The sequence below is a fragment of the Diospyros lotus genome, chromosome 1 (assembly GCF_014633365.1).
Source record: "Diospyros lotus cultivar Yz01 chromosome 1, ASM1463336v1, whole genome shotgun sequence".
Lineage (NCBI taxonomy): Eukaryota > Viridiplantae > Streptophyta > Magnoliopsida > Ericales > Ebenaceae > Diospyros > Diospyros lotus.
In genome coordinates this window covers 22,494,173-22,518,780 of record NC_068338.1, presented here as the reverse complement: position 1 = coordinate 22,518,780, position 24,608 = coordinate 22,494,173, and the positions used below count along the sequence as shown (strand labels likewise).

The following is a 24,608-nucleotide window of genomic DNA, read 5'->3' as shown; positions in this document are numbered from 1 at the left end:
CTAATTCATATCTTATTTTGCAGTTGTACGATGCGGTGCGTAAAGAAATATGGTACCGGCCAGACATGTTTTTCTACAGAGATATGCTTATGATGCTTGCAAGGAACAAGAAAGTGGATGAAGCAAAGCGAGTCTGGGAGGATCTGAAGCAAAAGGAGGTTCTTTTCAACCAGCATACATTTGGGGACATTATTAGGGCCTTTCCTGATAATGGCTTGCCCTCAGAGGCAATGGACATATACGATGAAATGAGAAGATCTCCTGAATCTCCACTATCTTTGCCATACCGAGTCATATTGAAGGGGCTCATTCCATACCCAGAACTGAGGGAGAAGGTGAAGGATGAATTCTTAGAGCTTTTCTCAGATATGGTTGTGTATGACCCACCTGAAGACCTCTTTGAGCATCAGGAGTGGAGAAGGGAAAGCGAAGAGGATTAATGTAAACAAATCACTATATTGGACTGTACCTTGGGAGCGACCATTCCAGCTAGTTGATAGCACTCAATGCCACATACTGGGCAAGAACCAGAAGTTATAGAGTTACCTCCATAGCTCCCCCGCTGGTACATAATTTGAGTAGAAAACTGGGTGCTGATTTGAATTAACTAAAAGGACGCGATGATATACACTCTTTTTATGCGGTCAGCGACCTCCTTTTGCAGTTTGAATGATTTGTTTGAAATTATATTTGGAGATTGGCCTGACATTTCGTTTATTATTAAATTCAATATTATGAAGTGAGCCTCTGGGAAATTTGGTTTTCTGGGTTCTGTAAATCAGTAGGATCGATTGTGCTTCATTTATAAACATTGTGACAATGTTGATAGATTAACACATTCGCAATGTGAGCATGATTTTAAGATTACTTGTTAATTTGCATATTCTTCTTTTCTCTTGCCATTTGGCTTATGTTCGCTTTGGTCATATTGTTCTTATATTGAAATTTAAACCTTCTGCATTTAGGTTTTCAAATTAGCATTTATGGAACAGAACAAAAAATTATAAAAAAAGAATTGAGAAATAAATTTTATGAAGAATATGTCACCATATGGATTAACATTAACCGGAGGTTGCACCACCTGCATTTCCACTAGTAAGAGAGACGGATAAAATACAAAACATTAATAGGGAAAATTCATTTAAGTAATTCGTTATTGTAATTGTCACGAGGCTGGCAGTTGTCTCTTTGCAACGCCTCGCTTGACCATGTGAGACAAATAAGAAATCTGTATTGTGACGTGCCTACATGCATAACCATATATCAGTAAAGAGTTCTATTACGGGCCAAAAAATCTTATCAAGAGACTTACATAATAGGGTTGAAAAGACTAAAATACTCTCGTTCCTAATGCAAATTTGCAAGGATGCCACTGCACAGCTTCGCCTCTTCCTCCCCCCTTCTCCCATGGCCGCGCGACTGTCGCGCCTCGCCTCGTCGACCGTCTATTTATTGTCATTGATTATGCTTAGGTATATTGCTGTCCCACCATAGTACTTAGGTACATATAACTAGTTTTATGTGCTCGCATTGGTTTGAAATCTGAATTTAAACAGACATTTTTATAAGTAATACCAATAAATATACTAAAAAATAAATAGGTCCAAAATTCCTAAGCCCATGCTCATTGAAAAGGAAGGACCTTAAATTCCTAAGCCCACATTCTTCAATGCTATTCCCTGAGATCCACAAAATCCAAAAAATGGCAAAATTTATGTCAATGCAGATTGCTTTTCTATTTACTAATTCCAGTGTGTGTATTATGGCAAAGTTTATGTTGCACTTTTTTTTGTTTTGTTTTTGTTTTTGTTTTTGCTTTTTGGGTGTGTGGAAGTCAGTATCGGTGACTACTGACTCGTCACAATTCCTTACAGCATAGTTTGTGTCCAATGGTTGGATTTGCTGTTGCTCATTGAAAATGAAGGAACTTAAATTCCTAAACTCACGTTCTTCAATGCTATTTCCAGAGATCCACAAAATCCAAAAAAAGGTCCAAAATATGGCAAAATTTATGTCAATGCAAATTGCTTTACTTGCTACTAATTCTAGTATGTGTACTATGGCAAAGTTTATGTTGCGCATTTTTTTTTTTGGGGGGGTGGGGGGGGGGGGTGGGGTGTGGAAGTCAGTATCAGTGACTACTGACTTGTCACAATTCCTTACAGCATAGTTTGTGTCCAGTGGTTGGATTGGTTGTTGCTAATGCTATATTTACTCTATCATGGTGAGTGCCCTTTTAAAGGTTCATTAGACTAAAAGGGGAACATATATGCAAGATTATACTTTCCATTTTATCTTCTGGTTGATCTTGCAAGAAACTAAGAATAGATATTTGGAAAATTTCAGTTCTTTTTTATTTTCTGACTGAAAAAAATGATTCAACTCTTCCCTCCTTGTTCTTTGTCATTTTACTAAAAAATTCATGTGTTCCTGATTCATGGTAATGTGCATGAAATTCCTTAAAGAATTAAGGAATTTAAAAGTTGCTGAAGATTTTGAACAAAAAGCATAAATATTCATTATGTGCAACCCTAGTTATAGGGTTGGAAATTACAGCTATAGAAAGTTTACAATAGGAAGGATTACAACACATTTAGGAAAGATTATGATACAATGGGATTAGGAAAGATTCCTAATCTGTTTTAAGAAACTAATCTAATCAAAATCTTAAATAAATCATTCCTTAAATAAAGCATTCCAAAACAGGCTGCAACCTCTTCTTATTTCCTTTCCTTTTATGTTAACACTTCCCCTCAAACTGGTGAATGAATATCTATCATTCCTAGCTTGCATATTAGATCTTCAAATCTTCTAGTTGTTAATCCTTTTGTCAAACAATATGCTACCTGTTGTTCAGAAGAAACACATGGAATTTGAATGATACATTTTTCAAGCTTTTCCTTTATAAAATGTCGATCAATCTCAACGTGCTTGGTCCTGTCATGCTGTACAGGATTATGTGCAATGCTTATGACTGATTGGTTGTCACAAAATAACTTGATTGGTTCCTTGACATCAATCTTCAAATCTTCTAGCACAATCCTCATCCATAGTAACTCACATAGGCCAAGTGCCAAGCCCTAAACTCGGCTTCAGCACTTGACCTTGCCACTATGCTCTACTTCTTACTTCACCAAGAGACCAAGTTCCCTCCTAAAAACATGCAATACCCTATAGTAGATCTCATATCACTTACAGATCCAGCATAGTCTGCATCTGTATACCCCTGTATATCCAAAACACTTCCTACTTTAAATAAGATTCCTTTACCTGGGGCTGTTTTCAAATAGCACAATATTCTCCTTACAGCCTGCATATGACTCTCTGTCAAGCAATGCATAAATTGACTTACTAAACTCACTACATAGGCTATATCTGGCCTAGTGTGTGATAAGTAAATCAAACGCCCTACTAACCTCTGATATCTGCCTTTATCCACTGGTGGGCTTTCGGTGTCTTCTCCTAATTTCACATTAGGCCCTACTGGAGTACATACTCCTTTGCTTCCCAATAAACCTGTCTCCTTCAAAAGATCCAATACATATTTACATTGGGATAGAAATATACCTTCTTTGGAGTAGGCTACCTCTATTCCCAAAAAATACTTAAGTAATCCCAAGTTTTTGATCTCAAAATTTTGGGCCAGTTTGCTCCTTAGGTCTTGCTGTTCATCCATATCATTTCCTGTCACAATGATGTCATCCACATAAACCAACAATGCAATCATTTTTCCCTTTCCCGAGTGCTTGAAGAAGAGAATATGGTCTCCTCTACTTTGGTGATACCCCATACACTTCATAGCTTTAGAGAACTTGTCAAACCAAGATCTTGGTGACTGCTTGAGGCCATATAGTGCCTTTTTAAGTCTACACACCTCATCTCCTTTTCCTTCCTTAAATCCTCGTGGCTACTCCATGAAGAACTCTTCTTCTAAATCACCATGAAGAAATGCATTCTTCACATCTAGTTGGTATAATTGCCATCCATAATGAGCTGTTAAGGACAAGAGAATTCTTATCGTGGTCATCTTGGCCATTGGAGCAAAAGTCTCCAGGTAATCAATTCCATATGTCTGGGTGTAGCCTTTGGCCACCAATTGAGCGTTATACCTCTCCAATGAGTCGTCTGCATTGTACTTTAGGTTGAACACCCACCTACAGCCCACTGAAACCACTCCCTTTGGCTTAGGTACCAAATCCCATGTGTTGTTTTTCTTTAATGCCCGCATCTCCTCCTACATGGCTAGTTCCCATTTTTTATCCTTTAAAGCCTCTTCCACCGAATTAGGAATAACAATGGTATCTAGAGTGGTAAAAAAACTTATATGTTTTGAGGACAACCTGTGATAGGAGAGATAGTTGGCTTAGAGGATGTTGAGTGCATCTTCTAACACATTTTCTAACGGCAATAGGAATATCCAAATTAGTAGCAAAGGAGTGAACAGGATCAAGGGAACAAACCTTCATAGAATCTGGCTGGGGATTGGATGTTGTTTCATGCTGAGAATGAGGCATGAACTGTTGTTTCCTGTGATACACAAAAGGAGAGACCTTGAACCTTACTGGAGATGTTGATAATCCAGGTTGATGAGTTTGCTGAGGGCTTGGGTACTCATTTGGGACAGAACCAGTATGCAGGGCAGGATTAGGAATAGAATGTTTAGGGTCTATTGATGTTGAAGAATGTGGACCAAGGTCAAGACTAGGAAGGAGATTGGACACGTGGTCTTCAATCGTATGATTCTCCCCCTGAAAACCAAGGGTAGAATGACCGAAATAGGGTTGTGACTCAACAAAAGTCACATTTTTTGAAACAAGAAATTTTCGAGTAGGGGGATGATAGCACTTATAACCTTTTTGTGTAGGAGAATAACCAAGGAAAAGACACCTAAGTGCCCTAGGGTCCAGCTTGTCTCGAGTATGAGGTGGAACATGAACAAAGGCTACACAACCAAAGACCCTAAAAGGAATAGGGGTATGTAGGTTAAGAGAGGGAAAAAATGTAGAAAGGCATTGAAAAGGACTGTTGTTCCCAAGAACCCTAGATGGTACCCGATTGATTAGATAGGTTGCGGTCAAGATAGCCTCTCCCCAGAAGATTTTTGGAACATTATGATGATGAAGAAGTGTTCTAGTGACATTGAGGAGGTGTCTCATCTTCTGCTCAGCCACTCCATTTTGTTGTGGAGTGTTGATGTAGGAAGACTCATGAATAACCCCTTTGTCTTGAAAGAACTTATGCAAGTGTTGATTAAAATAATCCCTTGCATTATCAGTTCAAAATTTCTGAATAGGAGTACCAAATTGAGTTAGCATCATTGAATAAAAGTGCGGTAACATAGTGCTAACAGTAGCCTTATCCTTAAGAAGGAAAACCCAAGTCATTCTAGTACAATCATCTATGAAGGTAACAAACCATCTAGCCCCAGAACAATTGAGAATCCTAGATGGACCTCAAACATCCGAATGAATGAGAGCAAAAGGATGTGAGGATTTTTTATTACTAATAGGATAGGAAACACAATGATGTTTGAAAAGTTCACATACATCACAATGCAAAACACCAGGATCCACATGTTCAAATAAAACAGGAAACATAGCTTTGAGTAAGGGAAAATGTGGATGCCCGAAGCGGTAGTGATGAAACCAAATGTCACTACTAGAAGACTGAGAAGTGCAGGTTGATTTAGGCTAAAATCTGGACTGAATGTGATGGGGCTGCAAGGTCTCCTTTCTCAAAACATACAGCCCATGTTTCTCCTCAACAGCTCCAATCATCCCCCCCGTAGCCATTTCCTGAAACTCACAAGAATAAGGAGAGAAAATGATTCGACAATTTAGATCCTTAATGAGTTGATGAATTGAAATCAAGTTAGTGGACAAATTAGGAACATGCAAGACTCTTTGAACAGAAAGTTTAGGATTGATAGTGACTTGTCCCTGACCTTTGATAGGAATAGAAGTCCCATTAGCAATAATAATCTGTTTAGGTGTCACAAGAGGCTAATAGGTATCAAAAACATTTGGATTAGAGGACATATGGTCTGTAGCTCCTGAATCTAGAATCCACATATCATTCCTATTGGTTTTAGAGGCTGTTAAAGAACTCAAATGGAAACTATTACCTGGCTGATTATTTTGCTGGGCAATAGAACATGATCAATCCTGGAGAGTTTTCAAGAACATCTTGAGTTTGCTAACTTCATCAGCAAGCTTGCTGATTTCATCAGCTTTCAGTTGATTCTGCTCCAACTCGGGTGCTGCCTCAGTTTTTTCCACCAGCTCTTCTTGCCTATTTGAAAAATAGGCTTGATTTTGAGAGGTCATATTCTTAAAGCCCCCTAGTTTCTGCAACACAGCCTCCTTCCCATGCAATTTAAAACATGTCTCTCGAGTATGCCCCGGCCTCTTGCAATGGGAACACCATAATCCTTCTGTTCTATGCGTTTTGTTTTGTCCATCAGTCCACATACCTTCCTTTCCATGCAGCCTACCTTGCACATCACCTCTTCCTTGCAGTGGTTTAAATCTGGACCCAGCTCCTTTGTTTGTAAACATTGCTGATCCTTCAGAAATCATATCACCCAGCATTGTTATCCTCCTCTTTTCTTCACTTCGAACAACTGAAAACACTTCATTAAGGAATTCCCTTCCAAGAATCTGCACTCGAACTTGATCATATAAAATTTAGATTAGGAAGAAATCACATAAAATTTAGGGGCCAATTTGACCCAGTTGTGTTGTGAACCAGTGGGCAGGCCAAGGCCCAAATATATTGTAAGGAAGGAAAACTAGGATTCCTCCCCCATTCAGCCAACTGTGCTTTCCGGTGAAGCGTCGTTAGTCTCTCAGCCAAAGACAGTTATCCCCATTGTACTCGCCCCTCTCGCTGCCTCGCCGTCTCAGAGAGAGAGGGAGAGGTTTCTTCTTCTTCAATCCGTCCACTCTTCACATTGGTAACACTTCTCTTCCATTAATCTTCAATTTATTATGTGTAATCAACTATTCGTCATATGTGCAAGTGTTCCTCAATCTTTTTGGACAGTGTGCTTGATTCAACACAGAATTTGATCATGTTTTGTTCCTTAGAAACCCCAAGAAAGCTGAAATGTCTTACTGTGAAATCTTCTGTTCCTTCGAACTCGAGCCCAAGCCCTTGCCGGCTCGGGTTCGGGCTCGCCAGAAGCTTTTCGAGCCCAAGCCAAACTCGAGCTGAGACTATGTTAACCGAGTTCGAGCTCGAGCTCGAGCCTGAGCTCAAATTTGCCGTCTCGACTCTGCTCGATTGCAACCCTACTTATTGCCGACATTTTGTAGGTGTGTGTTATGTGTTTGTCTTCTTCTTCTTCTTCATTTTCTTGATTTTCTTATTCATGGTTTTATTTGTTTTCTTTATTTTCTAACAATTTGTGGTTCTATCCCTCATAGGTTTTTTGACTCAGTTCTATTTAGGTTTCACCGGTATATTACCTCAACTCAGTCTTGTTTTGTGCAAATTTCAAAGTTTGTTCCCCCCTCCCTTCAATTTCTTACTCGTTCTCTCTATCTCTGTAATTTATCTACATTCACTTAAAATCAATTTCGATGTAGCTACCAACTTTAGAGACAGAATTATAGACCAAATTTTGAAAAAATAAAAAAAATTATCTTTTAACAGTAGCAAAAGAAATTAGAGATGAAATTTTATTGTCTCTAAGTTAAAACAAAAAATCTATTTCTAATTTCATCTCTAAAGACCACCAAAAACGGAATAATTTCCATCTTTAATAGAAAAAAATTATCTTCCCTCTCTAATTCTGTCTCTAAACTTAAAATGTTGTTAGAGACCAAACTTTTTTGTGTCTATGAGGAAAAAAATATTTTTTTATTGTTTTAATATTATTTTCTAGTCGAGATGGATACTTTTTTGTCTTTAAGTACATTTTTTTCTGTCTCTAAAATTAGAAATGGAATTAGAGATGAAATATTTCTATCTGTGAAGAAAAAATAATTTTTATGGATAGCATCATTGAGAAGGAATTTGAGACGAAAAATGTCCGTCTCTAATGGAAAAAAATAGTTATTTTTACCCTTTTAACATTATTTTTTGAATAAAAATGAACAATGTTTCGATTCTATACAAAGTAGAAATATTTAGATATAAATGGTCTCAGAAATGGAATATTTTGTCTATATTGTCCACTTTAAAAAATAAATTTTATTCCTTTAATTTAAATTTTTGAATAAATATGAATATTTTTCATCTCTATTTTTTGAACCGAAATAGTTTCGAAGACGAAATTTGTCCATCTCTATTGTACAATTTCTTCCCAAGGATAGATTTATTTTGTTTTTGAGAACAAAAAAATAATTTTCTTTCTTTTAATTTTATTTTTGTATAGGGACATATACTTTTTTTGTCTCTGTTCAAAATACAGACTCAAAAACAGTATTAAAAATATTTTTTTTATTTTGTTAATATTATTTTTGAATAGAGACTTATATTTTTTTGTTCTCTATTGTAAATAGTAATTTTTGGACATTTGTGGCCTTGATCATAGACATTCTCTCTTACATTGAGTTTTGATCTTCATGTTAATATTAAAATTGAGTGTTTAATGATATTTTAAAATTTTGAACTGAACTCATTTGGATTTTGTTGCGGTGGATGAGCTCGATCTCACCAAAATAAACAGATTTCGATGAGCTAAAGAATTTGTTTCAATATGTTTGATTATTTTATACTTTTTGAAATAATTAATAGAATTTTTTATACTTTTACATCCTTTCTTTTAAATTTTTTCTTTTCTTTCTTCCTTTCTTTTGTTAAAACAAATATATTTTCATACTATTCTCATATTTTGCAATTGTAAGTTATACACTAATTTTGTTAAATATATTTTTTAAATAATATATTCTTAAAAAATAATGTATTTATTTTAAATACCAAACTCAATTTGATCATACTTTATTAAAAATATTTTGTTTTGTCTTTTATTTTCCATAATTTTCTAAAAATATTTTTATAGTACATTTTAAATAATTAATCTTTTTATTCATTTAATATTTTTACACAACTCAACTCAGTTCAAATTATACAAATATTTGTTAAAATATACTTTATATATTTATATATAACTTAATTTGTATATATTGATGTAAATATTTTTTTGTGTTTCTACAATCAACTTTTTTTAAGTTTTATGATTGTTAATTATCTTCTTCCTTGTCATTAACAAACAGTTCTAAAATGCAATTTTTTCTCTAAAATTAACACTTTTGTATATTTAAAAAAGTAATTTTTGCACAAGAACGAAGTCATACACAGAATAATTATGTCTTTAATATACAATTGTCAATTAGAGATAAATTAGTGATCAATAAATTTCTGTGTCTATACAAAATAATAGCATTTAACAGAGACAACATACGAATAATTTCCGTCTTTAAAGTACAACTTTGTCTTAGAGATAGAATTAGAGAAGAAAATATTCCATCTTTGAATAAAATATATTAATTTTAAATACAAAATTCTTTTCGTCTCTAAATCAAATTTCATTTTTACCCCGACTCTTGTTTTTCTTATTCATTTTGCTAAAAGCTTTTTACCCCGACTCTTGTTTTTTGGCTTAGTAGTTTGACCGCACCTATAAATTGCCCTTTTAGCTTAAACGTTGTATAGCTTATTTAGTTACACGTTTGTTAAAAATTAAAGAGCTTAAATGCTATTGATCTTAAACGCTGTTTTAGAAAAGCTCACCCCAGCTTTTTGCAAAATGTTGTTATCAGCTTATTTCGTTGACCAAGTGATTTACGATTTTACCCTCAAACAACAATCATATTTTCAACTTTATCCCTCTCCTTCATCCTTTGCCTTTTCTTTGTTGCCGCCTCCGTCCGTGCTCTCCATTGTTGTCACTGCATCCATCTTCTCCATGGCAGCTACCACCTCTAGCCCCATCCCTATCGTTGTAGCTATGCCCTTCGTCCATCGCCGTCGCCTCCATTGCCGCCTCCTCCATCTTTGTCCCTCATCATTGCCTTCATCTCCTCCGTCTGCATCTTCAATCTCTCTCTCTCTCTCTATATATATATATTTAACATATATATATTTTAATATTTCAACATATATATTTAACATTTTTATAAATTAAATCTAAATTTTAACATAAAACATTGTACCAATATAATTTTTAATAGTTGTATATAATTGATCAACATCTAATGATAAAATTTTTATCAGTTGGATATCAATTTATAATTTATTTTTATTAAAAAATTGTATTTTTATGAATTTTATTTGTATTATTCAACAACATGTCCATTTTAGTCTTTTTGTTAAGTTTTGATATCTTATCAGTTTTTTCAAACCAAACACATAATTATATAAATGACATCTTAAAGTACATTTATCCAAACACGTTATCAAATTAAAAGCTAGCCAATTTTAAAGTTTTACATAGTTTTTAAGTAGAAAGCCATCTTAAAAAACGGTAAGCCAAACAGTCTCTTAGGATCTTCCCTGTCGTGTCACAGCCGTTGATTTGTTGTCCCCTTCGTCTTTGTTCATTGTTATCTCGTCATCGTTCTTCCTTCTCCTTTCCGTTTGTCTTCTCATTGTTCTTCCTTTTCCACCAAACACCCTACCATGTATGCATGTGCCGGATCTCGGGTCTGACAAAGGGATTCTTTCTCAATTCAGAGAGGAATTGCGCGGGGATTGATGAATAGAGAGAAGGGAAAGGAACAATAGAGAGAGAGAAAGAGAGAGAGAGAGAGAGAGAGAAAACAATAGAAGAGAGGGAAATGAGAATTTAATTGTATTCAAGCATGCCCACTAATGTCGCGGCTGCTAGCTTATATACCAATCCTTAAAGGAGTGGTACCAATATTTGAAATACAACCTTCTAACTGTCATTTTTTTATAGCCTTCTACCCGTAACCACCATAATCTTTTATTACAATAATGCTCTTCTTTTATTATGCTATTACATGATTACCCTTGTCACATGACAATTCCCCTCCCCTTGAAATTCTTCTTATCCTCAAGAAGGTTCAGAGTAGTCCCGCCTTAGGGAACTATTGGAGTAAGTCTGTTAAGTAATCCCATGTATTATTTTTCAGGTGGAGAGTAGACCAGTGCACGAGCACTTGAGTGATGGGTAGCTTCTGTTTATGGATAACTCTCTTGCCCACAATGGCTATAGGTTCAGCCACCTGTTGGACCTCTGGGTTGTTGGGGGTAGGGTAGCACTCACCGGGTTGTAGCCTGGAGATGGCTTGAGAAGGGACACGTGAAACACGGGGTGGATGCAGGAGCCTTCAGGTAAGTGTAGTCTATACACTACTTTACCCACCCAAGCCAACACTTTGACTGCTACGCTACCCTGCACATTTATTTATCAAAACAACAACCAAATTTATCAAACATTAATCCTTTTGTTAAAGTAGGTATAGGGCGATTATACTCGCCAGTGTGCGAGTGTGCGTGTAGTACAATTTTAAATTTATAATTCGGTGAGTCCGAGTCGGTTCACAGGGAGATTATTTTGGATGAAAACAGAAATCACTGAATATTTGATTTTAAGAGGTGATTAAGATAATCTAAAGGAAATGATTAAAACTAAATTAACAATGAGTTTAAGTAGCTTGGGTCAAGACAATTTCAGTGTCAAAACCAATTAATTCCCAACTTAATAGAAAAGATCAATAATATTCATCTGAATTAAGTTTTGCAGATCTATGAGTAATTTTAGTTCAAGATAATGATAATTCTTGTTTAAGCAATCTCCATACATGGCATGGAAATTCTAAGTCAAGCAATTATCATAAATTGAATTATATCCCACAGATAGAATTTATAGGTACAGATTAATCATTTGGGCTTGGGTATGAAAACATTTCCAGGTCTAGCAATCTCCATACGTGGCATGGAAACTCTAAGTTAGGCTTATGCTCCAATCCAAACTCAATGATACACTATACGCACACTGCTCAAATTAAATCAGATTAATATTACACAATTGAAGCGCAGCTTTCTTTGGGAATCATTGGCGTTGGACACTGTCCTTGCCTTAACCCAAGATCGGATTTAGCTACTCATCTTCATTTTTAAAATAAATTGGCAGGAATTTAAATGATGGGAATTAAAAGACAGTATTTAAAAGACTATTTTTTAACTGACCATATAGGCGGTATATAATGAAAAGACAAGAATTGAAAGACTATTTTTTAACCGACCATATAGACGGTTTGTAATGAAAAGACAAGAATTGAAAGACTATTTTTTAACCGACCATATAGGCGGTTTATAATGAAAAGACAAGAATTGAAAGACTATTTTTTAACCGACCATATAGGGGGTATATAATGAAAAGACAAGAATTGAAAGACTATTTTTTAACCGACCATATAGGCGGTTTATAATGAAAAGACAATATTTAAAGACAATATTCAACCGACCATATAGGCGGTATATAATAAAAAGATAATATGAATAACATAATACAACTATATGGAAACAAAGGTTGAAGATTTAAGAGAGAAATTCTAAGAACGAAATCATATTGAAACTAAAGTGAAAATTTTGAGAGAGAAATCTCAAGAACACAACTATACTTTCATTATAGGAAAATTGAATGGTTACAAATGCACCCCAAGTGCTCTATTTATAGGGTAAAAGATGCAATAGAGACCACTCAATTATATAATTTAATAATACAAAATATCTAAAGAAAAATAAAATAACTAATTTAAAAATACAAAGATAAATAAAATATCTAACACATGATGTAAGCGATGATGTCATTCCAACTCATGATGTAAGCAATGATGTCACTCCAACCCATGATGTAAGCGATGATGTCATCAATTTGTGGGACTTGGGCTTTTCATATTTTTGGGCTTGGGCCTTCCTTGTGTTGGGCTTGGGCCTTCCTTGTGTTGGGCTTGGGTTTGGGCCTTCCTTGTGTTGGGCTTGGGCATGGGCCTTCCTTGTGTTGGGCTTGGGCCTGGGCTTTCCATGTGTTGGGCTTGGGCCTGGGCTTTCCATATTTATATTATTATATATATTATATTATTATATATATTATATTTAATTTTTATATTTTATATATTTTTATATTAATATTTTTAAACATGCACAAAATTACAAAATGCATAATAATATTCAATTTAAACCATTTTAAGATCAAAATAAGGGTGAAATTATAATAAAATTTTTACAAAATTGATCACTAATCACACCCCCCAACTTAAACATTGCTAGTCCCATAGCAATTAAACTTTACACTGGCCAGATTTATTCACAATAATCACATGAATATAAAAATTTCAAATTCAAGACGGAAATACATAGAACAGAACAAGCCATCTGTCATACAGTCGAATATTCTAAATTAGATTTCGGTCAAAGGTTATACAATCTTAGGAATGGCAATTAGGATGATCATTATTCTACCTTATTCCCTCGAAGTTTCGACTTCAAACCTTACTATGAATTTTCCCTCAAATAAAAAAAATGATTCCTTGGGTGTACACACAAGGGAGCCACCGTTTTAAGAGTAAATGTAAAACAAGTTCAAACTCGGTGTCGTCCCAAATACAAAGAACGTATTTTCATGAAAGAATAGGGAATTTAACATAGCTTCATGACTGGAATAATGCCATAGATAAATAACTTCTGAATTTAAACAGAATTCTTTACTCTGAACTCGAATCCTAAGATCACATGATTTATAGCATCAAGAGGGACCAGACCGGGTTGTAATGGGGCTATGAGGTTAATATGGGTTGTCAAAGAAAAGGGTAAAGTGTGCAAAGGGTGTGTTGGGATTTTCTTTTTCTTTTTTTTTTTACACTAATATCAAATTAAACATATTTTTTTCTTCAGCATTTATTTTGAAACACTCGTGCTGAAAAGCTAAGAGAACTTCCATTTTTTCTTTTTTTTTTTCTTTTCTTTCTCTTTTTTTTTTGTGTTTCTTTTTAATATGAAAGTACCGAGATAAACTGATTCCTAAAAACACACCAGGTTGGATAAACTTCATATGGTTCTAGGTTAGACAAGGGTAATGAAAGGAATTATGCTAAGAACAGCTCAAATGGGCTAGCAAGGGGGTTAATGTGAAGAAAGAAAAAGGTTAATAGGTCCAAATTGAAAGAAATTGATCCCCTATCATGCTTCTATAAAACGATGTTACTCAGTCAACTAATTCAGAGTTTGAAATCAGCCAAATTCATCCGCCATCATACTAGACATTCAAAGCAAATTGATGTTTTGAACCTATTGAAAATATGAGATCAACAATAAAACGCATTTAGAATAAGTGTTATTTCACTCAGAATTAATGATCATTAGGCTCAAACACTCACTCGGGTAATAGTCTCCACTTCTGTTAAGGGATCATGCAGTGTGCTAATTACCATTGCCTTTGACTTTATGACCGATAAACCAATTTCTAATTATTGAACACCCGATGCATGCAAATCACTTATTCTAATCCCATATATCTACAGTTTCAAATAAGAAATTAATGCATTCATGATTCATACTGCAAATTCAATTGGCTATCAGTTTATAACTCCAAAGCTTTAGGGATAGCATTATTTAAAGCACGCACAATTTTTTGATTTTTAATAGGAGTAGATAAAAGTAAATAATTCACATAAAACTACAAGCATGCAGTTACAAATTCACAGTTAAACATGGACTAGATAGTTCATAAATATACCTTACTCCCTCCAACTTGAATTGTAGTAATAAAATAGGGTTTGTTAGGAATACCTGTAACTCCACGAGTCTGTAAGTTTACTGTGAACTGCTAAATCTTCAACAAACAAGTGAGAATAACAACATTCCATAATTTTTTAAAACAAAACATAAAAAAATTCATGCAAGTCAAAATAAACAGATGCGTCTCAAGAGTACAGAAAAGTACTCCTTACTCAGCCATGTTATCATAGACTTGCTCTCCTTAGAGGGATAAATCTAAATTAATCGGACCCCTTTTGCACTTGCTTCCAATTACCTTAGACCAGTTTATCCGAGGCTCGTAAGGATCATGCTGTGGAACATAAGTGTGTAATTTCTCTAGTAGCTCCTCAATGGTGGATGCGGAAATGAGAATATTTCTTGCAGAAAGAGAAATGAACTTTTGTTCCACAGCCTGATCAAGAAAAGAGAGCAACCCATCAAAAAAATGGTTAATATTTAAAAGTCCAATGGGTTTGGTATGGAGATTGCTCTTGGCCCAGGAGATTATACAAAAGATTTCTTCAAGTGTACCAAAACCTCCTGGCAAAGCAATGAAGGCGTCTGACTGATAAATCTTACAAGCCATGCGCTCAGACATAGAAGTCGTTCTTATAAGTTGAACTCGTGTGTACCCGGAAATCTGTGGATCAGCCAAAGGGATTGGCATAATACCTACCACATATGATTGCCCAAGATGTGCAGCCTGTGAAACACATCCATTCAATCCACGACTTCCCCCTCCATAGACCAAATTAATTTTTCTCTCTCCCAATTTTATGCTAAGTTCGCTTGCTGCAAGTGTGTAACAAATATCGCTCCCAGGTTGAGAGCCACATAGTACACATATGGTATTGATTCGACGAACTGGCTGGCCTTCCATTTATGTTAGTTCTTTATGTATGCCCTGAAAGTAGAACTGGTTAAAGAGGTTTGGCAATCAAAAGTAACTACATAGAAATTCAACAATAAATAAACATAAACAAAAATCATGCGTATATACAAGTAGTTGTGATTGTGGCTCACATCTTCCTCTGGTTTTACGTCCAGAAACGGCTTAAACACCTTCTATGAAGCGGGGATAGGCTTCCCATCCAATTTTCTTATAGATTGGCAAATAGGGTCAATTATAGTCAGATTCCCAAGACTATAGCGTTGGTGGTCACTTCTAAACTGGGTCCATAAAGCAAGAATTTCTCGTTGCACTATTCCACACGGATGCGTCTCAAGAGTCAATCGGATATCATCCAAAGACTCCTTACTCAGCCCATCCTTTATGAAACAAATTTTATCATCTCGATTTATGGAAGTAAACCCCACAGATTTACATCGTGTGTTACAAGTCCATCGAGTACATTTGTGACAACCATTTAATCTTTTCGCTCTTCTTTTTTTCGAAAAACTACTCTTTCCCAATCTTGGAAAATGCTTAAAACTAGGTGAGGTTTCGCCAAGAAATCGAACTTTTGCTTCAATTAACCAGTGAATATCCTCAAGGATATTTTTATACATCAACATCCGAAGTCTTTCACACCTAGTGGCATAAATCTTTTTTAAATCATTTTGTGGGAGAGATGGATAGTACTTACGAATTTTCAAGAGCTGAAGATTCATTTTTTTTAAAACAGAACTATAGTAAAAGAAAAGTAAAACAAAATAATGAACCTTACAAAAGGAACAAGATTACCTAATCGGAGAACAACACAAATGAGAGAAGACTGAGCTCAAAGAAGTGTGGCTTGCCTCATGCAGATACGGGGTCTCTTATAGGGCTGTGGAAGTCACCATTCCAACAACTACACTTGGCTCGAGACGTGCCACAAGTGCAGGGTCATTTCTGGCGTCTCCTTTTTCAACGTTCGGCGTTTCTTTTCAACGTTCCGCGTCTCCTTTTTCTTTATAGGGCAGTGTGTCGTTTCCTTTATAGGGCAGTGTGATTGCTCTGCCCAAAAAATAAATAAATAGTTGTCATCGGCGTTGAGTTTGTCTCCTTCTTATATCGTTATATATATATATTAAGAAAATAAAGTTTTTATTTTATTATATATTTTTTAATAATTTTTTTTTTTTTTAAGGGGCCTCATAAAATCAAAATCACATATACCACACAAAACAACAATTCCCACCTTACCCCCCAACTTGAATTGCGTATTGTCCTCAATCGACAATAATAGAAAAGATAGAGGATAGACATACCTGGCGGTCATCGATGCATGAATATGTGATGTTTTCTTCACCCTGAATAGCTACAGGGGTTGTTATTAATGTCCTGGACCTAAAGACATCCATTTAACCTAAATGGAAAGGTGGTTTTTTAACGTCAGATTCCCAGACGATACGAAACCTCTTTTACTCATTTAATGGTGGATCCCCTAAATCCACACTTCCTTCGTCTTCCTCATAACTATACTGATAAGGTTTCAACCTATGACCATTGACCTTAAGGCATTGCCCTGACTCTTGATTTTCAATTTCGAAAGCCCCATATTCCGAGATGGACTTGATTATGAAGGGGCCAACCCATCTTGATTTTAATTTTCCTGGGAATAAATGCAATCGAGAATCATATAGAAGTACCTGTTGCCCGACATGAAAGCTTTTCCTAATGATGCGTCGGTCATGTAACTCTTTCATGCGAAGCTTAGCCAGTCGTGCATTTTCAAATGCATCGTTTCTTATTTCATCAAGCTCATTTAATTGGAGCTTCCTAGAGAAGCCTGCTTCGGTCAAACTTTTGTTGATTCTTTGAATTGCCCAATATGCTCTATGTTCAATTTCCACGGGAAGATGACAAGGTTTACCATACACTAATCTATATGGAGACATTCCCAAGATCGTTTTATATGCAGTCCTATATGCCGAAAGAGCGTCTACTAATCTCAAAGACCAATCTTTGCGATTGGTGGCAACGGTCTTTTCTAAGATATGTTTAATCTCCCTATTAGCTAGCTCAACCTGACCACTGGTTTGGGGATGGTACGGCGTGGAAATCTTGTGCAACACACCATATTTTTTCATGAGACCTGCCACGACCTTGTTACAAAAATGGGAACCCCCATCACTAATGATCGCTTGTGGCATCCCAAACCGACTGAAAATGTTTTCCCTTAAAAATTTCACCACAATCCTATGGTCATTGCTCCTTGTCGGGATTGCCTCAACCCATTTGGACACATAGTCAACAGCAAGTAAGATATACTCATGCCCAAACGAACTAACAAATGGACCCATAAAGTCTATACCCCAGCAGTCAAAGACTTCTAACACCTGGATTGGTTGTAATGGCATCATGTTTCTCTTGGATAGACTGCCTAGTTTTTGACATCGATCACAACTTGAACAAAATCTGTACACATCCTTAAATAATGTTGGCCAATAAAATCCACTTTGTAGAATTTTTGCAACTGTTTTCTTGATGGAAAAATGGCCTCCACAAGCAAGAGTGTGACAAAAATTTATGACACTTTGTTGTTCATGATTAGGGATGCATCTGTGAATGATTTGGTCAGGACAATATTTGAACAGATACGGGTCATCCCAGAAAAATGTCACCACCTTCCTAAAAAAATTTTCTTTATCTAGTTTGGACCAATAATCTGGGATCTGTCTAGTGACTAGATAATTTGCTATATCAGCATACCATGGAAAGGTGAGTGGTTCAGTTTGAGTGTTTGTTTGAAACAATTGTTCGTCAGGAAAGGAATCTTGGATTGGGTTTTCAAATTGATTAAGATTTTGGCATGGTAGACGAGACAAGTGATCGGCTACCACATTTTCTACCCCTTTTTTGTCTCTGATCTCGATATGGAATTCTTGTAACAATAAGATCCATCTAAGGAGACGGGGTTTTGCATCTTGCTTTGTTAATAAATATTTAAGAGCAGCATGGTCAGTAAAAACAATCACCAGTGACCCCACGAGGTAAGACCGGAATTTGTCTAGGGCGTAGACAACTGCTAGCAACTCTTTCTCTGTCGTGGTGTAGTTCTTTTGAGCCTCATTAAGAGTTTTGCTAGCGTAATATATCACATAAGGTTTCTTGTCTTTCCTCTGCCCTAACACGGCTCCTATCGCGTAATCACTGGCGTCACACATCAGCTCAAATGGTAGGGACCAATCAGGGGACTGAATGATAGGTGCAGAAACAAGTGAGTTTTTTAATTTCTCAAAAGCAGCTTGACACTTACTGGTCCACTCAAAGGGCATGTCTAGGACTAAAAGGCGACATAAAGGTTTGGCTATGGCACTGAATGAAGCAATAAAGCGCCTATAAAAACCAGCATGGCCAAGAAAAAACCTAACATCCCTCACATTCTTTGGGGCGGGTAATTTTTGAATTAATTCAACCTTAAACTGATCGACCTCAATACCCTTAGAAGAAACAATGTGTCCTAAGACACTTCCTTGAGTGACCATGAAGTGGCACTTCTCCCAATTTAGCACTAAATGCGTTTCCTTGCACCTCTCTAAGACTCTTTCTAAATTTTTCAGACAACTATTAAAGCTGTCTCCATACACTGAGAAGTCATCCATGAAAACTTCCACCACATTCTCTACCAATTCACTAAAAATGCTCATCACGCATCTTTGAAATGTTGTAGGGGCATTGCATAGACCGAATGGCATTCGTCTGTAAGAAAATGTCCCAAATGGACAAGTGAATGTGGTCTTCTCCTGATCCTCTAACGCAATTTCAATTTGATTATACCCAGAGTACCCATCCAAGAAGCAGTAGAAGGCATGTCCCGCTATTCTCTCTAAGACTTGATCTAGAAATGGAAGCGGAAAATGATCCTTCCTTGTCACAGAGTTGAGCTTCCTATAATCAATGCACATACGCCATCCAGTCTGGATGCGCGTAGGGATGAGCTCATTGTTCTCATTTGTTATCACAGTGACTCCTGACTTCTTAGGTACAACTTGAGTCGGACTGACCCATTTGGAATCTGAGATGGGGTAGATGATACCTGCATCTAACAGTTTAAGAACCTCTCCCCGGACAACTTCTTTCATGTTCGGGTTCAAACGCCTTTGCATTTGCCTTACAGGTTTCGCATTTTCCTCTAAGAATATCCTATGGGTGCAGGTGAGGGGGCTAATGCCATGTAGGTCAGAGATAGACCATCCTATAGCTTTTTTGTGCATTCTGAGGAGATCTAGTAATGCTTCCTCTTGATGCAATTCTAGGCTTGATGAAATCACTACTGGCAAAGACTCCCTTTCACCTAAGAATGCGTACTTAAGGTGATTCGGCAATGGTTTTCTCTCAAGTTGGGGTGGGCGAACCAAAGATGGTGTGGTTTCATTCCCAGGTAATTTCAATGGCTCTAGGCCAAGCATCAGTTGTGTGATCACCCTGGCTGACTCAACGTCAGGCTCTATCCCTTTCGAAGTTTGCTTCTCTAATTTATAAATAACCTGCTCATAAAGAGCCTCCTCAAAGTATTCTTCACTTAAGGTCTGGATTAAATCTACTTCCTCCAATTCCATTTCGTCATTTGGTTGCTTAGTTACCTTGAAAACATTCATCTCCACCGTCATATTCCCAAATGATAGTTTCATGATCCCATTCCTACAATTGATGATTGCATTCGAAGTAGCAAGGAATGGTCTCCCTAGGATAACGGGAATAAGTGATTGAGGACCCTGGTGGGGCTGGGTATCTAAGACAATAAAGTCCACTGGGAAATAGAATTTGTCCACTTGGATTAGGACATCCTCCACAATCCCACGAGGAACTTTTACTGATCGGTCAGCCAATTGAAGAGTGACCCTAGTGGGCTTGAGTTCTCCTAACCCTAGTTGCTGATAGACACTGAAAGGTAACAGATTGACACTAGCCCCTAGGTCAAGAAGTGCTTGGTCGACTTTTTGGCTTCCAATTATGCAAGCAATGGTAGGACATCCTGGGTCCTTGTACTTTGGAGGGGTCTTAAATTGAAGGATAGCACTTACTTGTTCTGTCAAGAATGCTTTTTCTCGCACATTGATTTTTCTTTTGACTGTACAGAGATCCTTCAAAAACTTAGCATACGAAGGTGTTTGCTTAATTGCATCCAATAAAGGAATGTTTATCCTTACTTGTTTGAATACTTCGTATATGTCTGCATTTGTTTTATCTCTTTTTGATTGGGTTAATTTTTGAGGAAAGGGTGGTCGAGGTTCAAATTTGGATCTCTCTTCAACACTCTTCCCTTTTTTCTTTTGCTTTCTCTCTTGCTCTCTTTCTTCCTTCTCAGCTTTCTTTTTACCCTCTTTACTTCCTTCATTCACTTCCTCATCATTCATTTCATCATGCCCTTGGTCTTTTTTACTAGTGGTAGGCCACATTGTCCTAGGGTCCTTAGGTTTCTCAATTACTTTCCCACTCCTAAGGACAGTGACAGACTGGACTTGTTCATGATTCTCACTAGATGACCCTTCAGCTCTATGGGCTTGACCTACGGGGTTCGGACTTGGTTGTGAGGGAAACTTTCCTGGTTCTCTAACACTCAAGGTCTGAGTCAACTTAGTTAGCTGACTTCTCATGTCTTCTAGAGCCCTATTTGTTTGTTCTTGAAACTTGGCTACTTGGGTATTAGTTCCTATTTGACCTTGCATGAATTGTTGTAGGGTGTCCTCTAGAGATCTCTTATGAGGAGGTTGATATGCACCAGATGACCCTTGGTTTGGTTGGTAAGACTGTGGCTGTGAGGGGAATGGTGCATGGGGTTGGGCGGCAGAATCATTTCTCCATGAAAAATTAGGGTGATTACGGGAGTTGGGGTGGTATGTATTGGAATTAGGATTGTACCCTAAGTAGTTCCCACTCTGATTCTGATTCTGATAAGGCCTACCCTCTGTCTGACGTGGTTGTGCTCCAAATGCTTGGCCATAGAGGACCTCTTTAAAAGCAGGAATGGTAGGACAATCTTCTGTCATATGGCCATTCGTCTCACAAACCACGCAAAGGACTTCCACCTCATGAACGGCCTTGGTTTTTTTTAACTCTAATTCTTCCATCTTCTTTGTTAATGCTGTTAACCGGGCATTGATGTTATCACTTTCACTTATTTGAAATTTTCCTCGAGGTTGTGGACTGACATGCTCTCTTGAGTCTTCCAAAGACAATGGACTTACCTCCCAATTCCTAGTATTCTCAGCTAAAGTGTCGAAAAAGTGAAAAGCTTCTTCAGGTGTCTTCTCATAAAATTCACCATTGCACATGGTCGACACTAACATCTTAAGGTTGGGGGTTAAGGCATCATGAAAAAAACTAACCACCCGCCACTGCTCAAAAGCATGATGTAGGCAAGTAAGAAGTAGATCTTTGAAACGATCCCAAGCTTGAGCAAATGACTCGGTGGGTTTATAAGCAAAGTTCATCATTTGTCTTTGAAGGGATGCTGTCCTATTGGCCGGAAAGTATTTCTTTAAAAATTTAGTTTGCATTTCTCTCCATGTTCCTATTGATCTCGACTCTAATGTGTTTAACCACATTTTAGCTTTGTCTTTTAATGAAAATGGGAACAATTTTAGCCTCACAGTATCCTCATTGACATTCTGATCGACACAAGTGCCGCAGACCTCTTTAAATTCTCTCATGTGAGTGTACGGATTTTCCGAATCCATACCATGAAAAGTAGGTAACATCTGACTGGTACCCGGTTTAAAGTTGAATCTATGATGGTTAACTGGAAGTACAATGCAAGAGGGAGTAGTTTGCCTCGGAGGGTGCAAATAGTCCCTGAGAGGTCCAAGCATTTCAGCTCCCAAGGGATCTTGATCAACATGATCACCCCCTTGAGCAGACATGTTATCATTTTGTTGAGACATTAGAGATTGTGAATGGACTTCTTGTTCTAGCACTCTACCTGATTTAAGTCTCATACACTATTTAGTAACTAAAAGTTACCTAACAAGTTTTTTTTTTTTTTAAGTATATAGATTTTTTTCTTTATCTTTAAAATATTTATTTTTTTTTTGTTTTTTTTAAAAGTAGTAAAACAACAAAAATAACACACTAAGTTACCAATTAATCTCCCCGGCAACGGCGCCAAAAACTGACTGCTACGCTACCCTGCACATTTATTTATCAAAACAACAACCAAATTTCTCAAACATTAATCCTTTTGTTAAAGCAGGTATAGCGCGATTATACTCGCCAGTGTGCGAGTGTGCGTGTAGTACAATTTTAAATTTATAATTCGGTGAGTCCGAGTCGGTTCACAGGGAGATTATTTTGGATGAAAACAGAAATCACTGAATATTTGATTTTAAGAGGTGATTAAGATAATCTAAAGGAAATGATTAAAACTAAATTAACAATGAGTTTAAGTAGCTTGGGTCAAGACAATTTCAGTGTCAAAACCAATTAATTCCCAACTTAATAGAAAAAATCAATAATATTCATCTGAATTAAGTTTTGCAGATCTATGAGTAATTTTAGTTCAAGATAATGATAATTCTTGTTTAAGCAATCTCCATACATGGCATGGAAATTCTAAGTCAAGCAATTATCATAAATTGAATTATATCCCACAGATAGAATTTATAGGTACAGATTAATCATTTGGGCTTGGGTATGAAAACATTTCCAGGTCTAGCAATCTCCATACGTGGCATGGAAACTCTAAGTTAGGCTTATGCTCCAATCCAAACTCAATGATACACTATACGCACACTGCTCAAATTAAATCAGATTAATATTACACAATTGAAGCGCAGCTTTCTTTAGGAATCATTGGCGTTGGACACTGTCCTTGCCTTAACCCAAGATCGGATTCAGTTACTCATCTTCATTTTTAAAATAAATTGGCAGGAATTTAAATGACGGGAATTAAAAGACAGTATTTAAAAGACTATTTTTTAACCGACCATATAGGCGGTATATAATGAAAAGACAAGAATTGAAAGATTATTTTTTAACCGACCATATAGGCGGTTTCTAATGAAAAGACAAGAATTGAAAGACTATTTTTTAACCGACCATATAGGCGGTTTATAATGAAAAGACAAGAATTGAAAGACTATTTTTTAACCGACCATATAGGCGGTATATAATGAAAAGACAAGAATTGAAAGACTATTTTTTAACCGACCATATAGGCGGTTTATAATGAAAAGACAATATTTAAAGACAATATTCAACCGACCATATAGGCAGTATATAATAAAAAGATAATATGAATAACATAATACAACTATATGGAAACAAAGGTTGAAGATTTAAGAGAGAAATTCTAAGAACGAAATCATATTGAAACTAAAGTGAAAATTTTGAGAGAGAAATCTCAAGAACACAACTATACTTTCATTATAGGAAAATTGAATGGTTACAAATGCACCCCAAGTGCTCTATTTATAGGGTAAAAGATGCAATAGAGACCACTCAATTATATAATTTAATAATACAAAATATCTAAAGAAAAATAAAATAACTAATTTAAAAATACAAAGATAAATAAAATATCTAACACATGATGTAAGCGATGATATCATTCCAACTCATGATGTAAACAATGATGTCACTCCAACCCATGATGTAAGCGATGATGTCATCAATTTGTGGAACTTGGGCTTTTCATATTTTTGGGCTTGGGGCTTCCTTGTGTTGGGCTTGGGCTTGGGCCTTCCTTGTGTTGGGCTTTCCATATTTATATTATTATATATATTATATTATTATATATATTATATTTAATTTTTATATTTTATATATTTTTATATTAATATTTTTAAACATGCACAAAATTACAAAATGCATAATAATATTCAATTTAAACCATTTTAAGATCAAAATAAGGGTGAAATTATAATAAAATTTTTACAAAATTGATCACTAATCACACTTCATGAGGGCCATAAAACTTGAGACTGAGCTTAGTCACTGCCTTGGAAGA

The 24,608-nt window shown here is 36.2% G+C and overlaps 2 protein-coding genes across 6 annotated transcripts in view; one reads left to right on the top strand and one right to left on the bottom strand.

Moving 5' to 3' along the window:
* The window catches only part of LOC127799374 (protein CLT3, chloroplastic-like), a 92,437-nt gene that overhangs the window by 3,992 nt on the left and 63,837 nt on the right, over nucleotides 1-24,608 (bottom strand).
* Nucleotides 1-24,608, top strand: part of LOC127799332 (pentatricopeptide repeat-containing protein At1g62350-like) — an 89,334-nt gene that overhangs the window by 37,759 nt on the left and 26,967 nt on the right. For 3 of the 5 annotated variants that reach the window (XM_052333326.1, XM_052333341.1, XM_052333299.1), the window contains one exon: nucleotides 24-755. The exons of the other annotated variants lie outside the window; for them this stretch is intronic. In XM_052333326.1, coding sequence (XP_052189286.1) covers nucleotides 24-440 — 417 coding nt within the window. In that variant the 3' untranslated portion in view covers nucleotides 441-755. Of the gene's footprint in view, nucleotides 1-23; nucleotides 756-24,608 lie in introns of those variants that run through there. 5 annotated transcript variants of the gene reach the window in all.